At 34.0% G+C, this 7666-nt stretch overlaps 1 protein-coding gene across 4 annotated transcripts; it reads left to right on the plus strand.

Moving 5' to 3' along the window:
- The first annotated feature begins 642 nt into the window (after positions 1-642).
- On the plus strand, positions 643-6584 carry LOC115716780 (probable hexosyltransferase MUCI70). 4 transcript variants are annotated; one of them, XM_061115611.1, is made up of 9 exons: positions 643-793; positions 1932-2301; positions 2612-2806; positions 3456-3811; positions 4106-4317; positions 4442-4698; positions 4805-4983; positions 5663-5768; positions 5849-6584. In XM_061115611.1, the coding sequence occupies exons 2-8, from the start codon at positions 2121-2123 to the stop codon at positions 5738-5740; spliced, it is 1458 nt and encodes a 485-aa protein (XP_060971594.1). In that variant the 5' UTR covers positions 643-793; positions 1932-2120; the 3' UTR covers positions 5741-5768; positions 5849-6584. The 4 variants fall into 4 exon arrangements, with proteins under 4 accessions (XP_060971594.1, XP_030501540.2, XP_030501541.2 ...); XM_030645680.2 differs by having other exon boundaries at positions 6098-6584; XM_030645681.2 differs by having other exon boundaries at positions 6104-6584.
- The last annotated feature ends 1082 nt before the right edge of the window (positions 6585-7666 follow it).

A 7666-nucleotide genomic window follows, 5' to 3' on the forward strand; every position in this document is an offset into this window, starting at 1 on the left:
GCTCATGCCTTCTTTTTCCTCCACAGTCTGTTGGGACTTAGGCTTGGTCTCCGCCGCCGGAAGATTGGATTAAAATCAACTGCGATGTCAAAGTCGGAGTTGAAACTATGTGTGTTGTGGCGATTGCGAGGGACCATAACGAATCAGTTTTGTGGGTGGCGGCAAAAAGGCTACACTTCACTGACCCACTCACTGGAGAAGCTGCGGCCTATCTCTTAGCCATGGAGACGGCGGTATCATTGCATCATCCTTTTGTTTTGGTGGAGAGTGATTCAGAGATTGTTATCAAGAACCTAATAGGGGATGACTCTATCTGGGGGATTGAGAACTATGTGCGACACTGCAAGCTCCTCTCTACTTTTATGACTAATTGTAATTTTTCCTACATATCTAGAAACTGTAACTATGCGGCCCATAATGTGGCCAAATGGGCGTTTGCTAACAATATTACGGGCATGGTAGAGATATCTACTATACCTGTTAATATCTTTTGTAATGATCATGAGGTCTAATTTCAGTTTTATTTATAAATGCATTTTTCTAAAAAAAAATATTTTATTAAAATTAATTTATTATTTAATTTTTCAATTAATGGAGTGTAACTTTTTTTTTTTTTGTTTTTGCTTAATTAATGGAGTGTACTTGGCTACAAATAAAACTACTTTTATAATTTCCTCAACTTCGTTTTTGTTGGAACAGAGATTCTTCTCTCTCTCCATCTTCAAAATCTTCCATGGGACATGGGAATGCACCGAGAACGAACATCTAATCGACCTCTGCTGCAAGTGTTTTGGTAAGTTCTTCAATACCAAGTGCAATGTCGGTGCTAATCGTAACCAGGCTTTGTTTAATTTGTAAGCCTTTTTCCTCTGGCACAACTTGGATTTTCTCTTTTCTTTTCTAATTAGGGTAAAACTGGGTGTTTTTATAGTTTCATTGCTCGAGCACGTGAAACTATATTCCTTAATTCATAATCTATGTTCTTGATGCGATTGATTGGGCAATTAAGAACACATGTTTGAGATAGAATTAAGGTTTCAAGTTTCTTGGACCTTTTTGTTCAGCTATATTTTTTTTAATTCTAATTGAGTTAGAAAGCCATCATAGGTTTTTTAGTTTATTGTTTGAGCATCCTTCGTAGAGATTTATGAAGGATCTTTCTCTGTTTGCTTATGTACTTGGTATATTTATTTATGATAATTTTATGCTTTAGTTTTGATGTAAAAGAAATGATCTATCTACTGTCCATCTTTTTAATATTTATTAGATAATATAAATAATGAAATGTAGCTTCTTTAAGTTTTAAGAGAACCCTGTAGATGTAAGTAACTACCCCTATCGCGTTCAGAAGCTCTGTTTAGGCACACTGCAAGAGGTTGTTTTTTATTGTTTCATCAGCAAACACTCTGTCTAAATTAAAGTGATTTCAAATTTATCGTTCCTTGTTGCTTAAGTAGTGAAAGTTTTACCATGTTTAACTTGGCGATGTCTTTCTTCCCTTTTACTTTTGGATTTTGTTGTTTGAAATATGATAATGGTTCAATTCAAATGACTAGGAGCTAGCTTGGAAGGTGAGCATGTGGGTTTGAAATTTTTCTATGTAGGTGTTGATTGTTGCTTTTAGTGCTTCATACTACCATCTAATCAAACACAGTTTATCAAAATGCTGATACTATTTATTAATGTTGGTTTTCATACCACCATCTATTCAAACACAGTTTATCAAAATGCTGATACTATTTATTAATGTTGGTTTCAACATGAAGTTCTTCTTGGAAAGCATTATTGCATTTACTTCGATCATGCCAATCTTTACTTTACCTCTACTTTTGGCGGGTCTATTTAGTATATTGTACTGGAGGCAAGCACTTTACTTTTTCATTTCAACTATTTGAACTTATAAATCTATTTTCTTGGAAAATTATTTTCAGTGAAGAACTTGGAGAAAAAGGACTTAAGGCTGTTTAGTTAGGCAAAATATGAAATATGAAGAGCTATGTGAATGATGGTTGGAGTATGGAATCATGTTTATTTTCCGCAGACACTACTAAAAGCTAGAATTGTGGTAGTATCAAAACTTGCCATGCAAGCCTGTTTTTCTCCTTACTTGCGTACCAGCAATGAATTGTTACTTGGAGAAAAGAGGTATTTCCAATGAGAATGGCATTCGGGGTGTTCGAAGAGGAAAAAGATTTGGCCGGGTTACCTTTCCCAGGCACAAATTATCAACATGGACTTTTTTGTTTGGAACAATATTTCTGCTTTATTTTGTAGTTTTCGGCCTAAAGATGCCCTTTCATGGTAAGATCCTATTACCCTATTGATAGGAAACGAGATATATGTACCCACTTAAGTACTTTCCTTGAGTATACCTATTTATTTTCTTATTTTTGATGTTCTTTTAATTCCGAATAAATTTATGATGCACCGTGTTAAAGTTTGATATTAGTATTTAGGTGAATATATAAGTTTCGTAAATGTCACATGATTTAAATTTTAGAATATTTACTTCAACCAACGGCAAGAAATGGGCATTGCAATGAGGTATTATATAAGCGATATGTTTGTTTTTCAATGACATTTCTACATCAATATTAATCATCCCTTGCAGAAAAATTAGAAGATAGTCCTTTAATACAACAACGAACTCACCGAGACCTTTGGGCATCTGAGGCTGGTAGACCACCACTAACACCACCGCCGCCGCCGCCGCCAACACCATCAACACCGCCACCACCTCCACCACCACCACCACCACCACCCCCACTCCCATCATCACCACCGAGAGGCAAACGTCATAGACAGCGTAAGAATAGTGTGTTATCTGTTTTCTTGTACCATCTACACTGTGTTGTATGAATTTACATCTATATTTTTATTATTTGTTATGTTTGTTTTTCAGCACAATGAATATAATATGGTAGTTTTTAATTTCTATGCAGGGCCTTGTAGTTACTAGCTAAAATATATTTACAAAAGACGTGGCCCTCTTATTGATTCACTAGGCTGAGTAGTCCTTGAGAAACTGCTCTAGATAGCTTGTTATGTAAAAATTTTGCGAAGTTTCCTTTATGCTAGTTCAATATTGCTTCAATTAGAGGTGAAAACTAGGAAGTGAAATATCATTGAAACTAAAAGATGCTTTTCTCATCATGCCAAATGTGGATTCACTGATAATAACTCCTTAGTTAAATTCCATAACTTGCTAATGGATTGTTTGTATGACATTTATATACATGTTTGCTTTATGACTTTTCTATACATGTTTTCCACACTATAACTATCAATGGAGGAAGACTATTTAAAATTTCTTTTGGTAGTACTTTCTGTGCCCAATTGTACACTTGTCTACATGCTTTTTACACTATCATGGCTTAAGAATTTCACTGATTCTTTTGGTTGTACTTTTGTTGTCTAACTGCACTGTTGTGTTCCTAATTATAACTGCTTTTCAGATATTCCTTGCGAAATTGGATTTGCTAAATCAGTTGATTATATTGTTGAACCCAGCCACCTCACAAACTTTACACAGTTTTCGCTAAAATACATTGACCGAGAAGAAAAAGCTTCTTGGAACAATAATTTTGATCTGAGATTTGGAGGACACCAAACTCTTATTGAAAGACAACAATCCTTCTATGCAAAGAATCAAACTCTTCATTGTGGCTTTGTCAAAGGACCACCAGGGTACCCGAGCACTGGATTTGAGATAAATGAAAAGGATAAGGCCTACATGAAGTCATGTAAGATTGTTGTTTCATCGTGCATTTTTGGCAACTCCGACTTTTTGAGGAGGCCTACTAGCAAGCAAGTAAATCTTCTCTTTCCTAGTTTCGTTTTGTTTCCACAATTATCATTAGTGATGGCAAGAATATATGGTTCATATCAATATGATGGAGTCATTATTCTTTTGACTTTTGTGGCCATATTATAATCAATGACAGAAACATAATTGTTACCCAGAACACTTAATTTGGTTTGAGTGTTGTGGGATTATGTGTTTATGTTAATTTCTAGTCCGAACATGGTTGATGTGTATTAGCACAATAAATTTTGTACAACTTCCTTTAATTTTAGTGATGACAAATTTGTGCTTGTTCCACAGATAAGTGGATATTCCAAGAACAATGTTTGTTTTGTTATGTTTGTGGATGAACAAACTTTGTCAAAATTGTCGTTGGAAGGAAATGTCCCTGATGATGGAGGAAAGATTGGCTTATGGAGATTAGTTGTTGTCAGAAATTTACCATACAAGGACATGCGAAGAACTGGAAAAGTTCCCAAGCTTTTGTCGCACAGACTCTTCCCTTCTGCAAGGTAATTTACTACACCTAGTTCCAGAATTTCGTTACAGTAAGAACATTTGTTGTTATGAAAAAAATTCATTGGACCTTCAATTGAGTCTCTCCCCCTTTTTCTCTTTAAACATTGTCCTTTCAAGGTATTCAATATGGCTCGACAGTAAGATGCGACTTCACACTGATCCAATGCTTATTCTTGAGCGCTTCTTATGGCGAACAAAGTCAGAATATGCCATTTCAAACCATTATGATCGACATTGTGTATGGGAAGAAGTACTCCAAAATAAGCGTTTAAATAAGTACAATCATACAGCCATAGATGAACAGTTTAAGTTTTACCAGTCTGATGGCCTGACAAAGTTTGACCCTTCTGACCCAAATAAACTTCTTCCCAGTTGTAAGTGTCTTTTAACCTATCCCTGGATATTTCTAATTCATTTATCTAATTATCTTAGTTTGTGTTAACTTCAAATTCCTAATTTTGTGTGCTGTATATTTTACAGATGTTCCTGAAGGTTCATTCATAGTTCGAGCACATACACCAATGTCAAATCTGTTTTCTTGCCTTTGGTTTAATGAAGTTGATCGATTCACCTCTCGTGATCAATTAAGTTTTGCGTATACTTACCTGAAATTGAAGGGAATGAATCCTGATAAATCATTCTACCTTAATATGTTCAAGGTATCTCATTTTCCTGAATATATAAATGTATACATACAATGAAACAATATTGTGTAATTTGTATTGATAAAAGATGACAGTAATCATCTGTATAATACATCCTCGGCAGTAGCAAAGGTGCTCCTTCATCTAAAACATAGTGAAAGACAAACAAAAATACTTCCCATAAGCCTGTAAGATTACAAACACAAATACCAATCACAAGGAAGAGTGGAGAAAGAGAATGCCTTAAACTTTTTGCAGTTGAAGATCAATATAGCAACTCAATACTTTACTTTCTCCCATATTACTCCCATTTCCTCTTCTTTGTCATTAAAAATTCTGTTATTTCTTTCCAGTCATACTGCCTTGAGAATTGGAAAGACAGCCATGTTCCATAAAGTTTTCTTTCTCTGACTTTGACTTCTCTTTGTGGCACTTAAGAGCCTTTATATGTTGTGGAATATCATGAGATGAATTGAACCAAAGGATACATTATAATTCTGTACTATGCAGCATGTAGTTTGTAAACTAGTAACTAGTAACAGGATGGGTTGGGATATTTCTGGTCGGCTTTGAGAGGTATTAGGGAATGTGAGGAATTTTTTGTATGTTCAAATGATGATAATATCCATTCTGATCATTCTTGCTGCCAAAACAAATGATAATTCTAATGTCATCTTTCTCCATTAATTTTCAGGACTGTGAGCGCAGAACACTAGCTAAGCTGTTCCGCCACAGGGTACTGGTACTGCCATCTCCTCGACCTGCTTCTTGATCCATTATAACACTCCTTACAATACCTGGTAAGATTTAGCTTATTTCTATTTTTTTTCTTATGTACTAATTTCTCTTTCCCACTGTTTTTTTTTTTGGGTGCTTTTAGCGTTACTTAAATGTTCTATAAGAAAATAATTAGAGGATTAAACAAATGAAAGAAAGGATGTACAGTATGTTGGTAAAGAAAAGGCACAAGACAAATGACTTCATCTTTTCAAGAAGCTTGTGATTGTTGGTGTCTTGACATCATTATTATAGAAAACAATCTGTACCCATATGAAAAATGTCGCACATGTCATTGTCGCAAACACAGAAAAGCCCCCTTGATTTTCCACCCTGACAGAGCTTATGTTAGATGCAGAAATGTAAATTGAATGAAGAACCAGTAAAATATAAAGAAAAACAGAAAGAACTCATCTATTGCGGAATGAATATCCTGGGATCGGAACATCAGTTGCCACTGTAAAGATGGTCTGGTGGATTGCTTTGGTTGGGTATGTAGCATGTAACATAGCAAGAGAGCTATGCAGTAAATTATTTATACATTTTGAGTACATGTTTAATCAGCAATTGTTGGTCTCTTCTTGAAATCATAATTATAGGACAAGAAACCAAATCTGTTATGCATTATTTTCCCAACAATTAAGTTACTTGTGGGTTTGGTGATTAGTTTTCAGGGATACACCAATTTTGGCAAACAGACCCTTTCGTATTTTTATGATTCTTGATCAGTAATCACCAAAAATAGGTTCATAGTATGTTATAATTTCTAATATTCTTATGGACCATGTCACTCTCTTTGAACTTGTTTATTATTCTTAATATTACATTTTGTTGGATAATTGTACTTTCATTATGTATTTTGAGAAATTGTTTTTGGGATACTTGGCTTTCAACTATTGATGACGGATATATTATTATAAAGGGACCGATTTCCTCATATCATTGATGTGGCTGTATCATCCTTAAATGATTTTTACTATATTTGTTCACGAGAAAATGACCAAAATAATTTGGTTGAAGAGATAATTTGGTTGATGACAATTGGCTTTGATCAAACCACATAAAATCATCGTTACATACGGTTCTTGTGTGTGAAGCAATGCTTTTTTCTTGTTACAAACACACATTGTATGAATTATGAATGTTTTTTGTTATTAGTCATGTTGCTATGGTAACCAACACCACGGTATAGTCTCACATCTTTCATCTTTTTTTTTTCTTTTTCTTTTGGAATTATTCGTACACTCATGTTGCGTTTGTAAATTTATATTTTTGGAATATTTTAAATATGAAAATTAATGTGCATTTTATTTTTTGATTTTTTACTTTAGAAAAATGTGATTAGTAATTATTAAACAAAATATTAAAATTACCTTTGGTGATTTTTTTGGGCTTTTTTCAATTTTAACAAAAAACAAAACAACAATATTACAAAAATACTTTCAGCTGGCTAAATGATAAATATACAACCCAAATAAAAAATAATTACTCAAATATCACTTACACTTTTGTAACGCCCTTACTTACGTAAAATAAGATGCCATAAATAAACTGGCGTTAAGATACTAATGTTGCCTTTATTTTTTTAAAAAAAAAAAACACTTTTCAAAACATGGGTACCCAGTTGAAAATAAAGTATTACCACTTAGGGAAAAGTAATAGAAAATTTAAACGACAACATCCTCGATAAGTTTAATAAATTAAAAAAAAACTTTCAAATAAGATGGCCAAGACCACACGCAGCTACATGATCACACGAGATACACCCCATGCCGCCTGCACTCAACTTGTCACCGAAAGCTTACAGTGCTTTACTTATCCGCACATAGGTAAATAAGTGTGAGCCGCAAAGCCCAAAGAAGGAAAAACACAATACTATGTACCAAAGATTCACACATCATAAAGACAAACATATACATCA

The sequence above is a fragment of the Cannabis sativa genome, chromosome 5, assembly GCF_029168945.1.
Source record: "Cannabis sativa cultivar Pink pepper isolate KNU-18-1 chromosome 5, ASM2916894v1, whole genome shotgun sequence".
In the NCBI taxonomy this organism is placed as follows: domain Eukaryota; kingdom Viridiplantae; phylum Streptophyta; class Magnoliopsida; order Rosales; family Cannabaceae; genus Cannabis; species Cannabis sativa.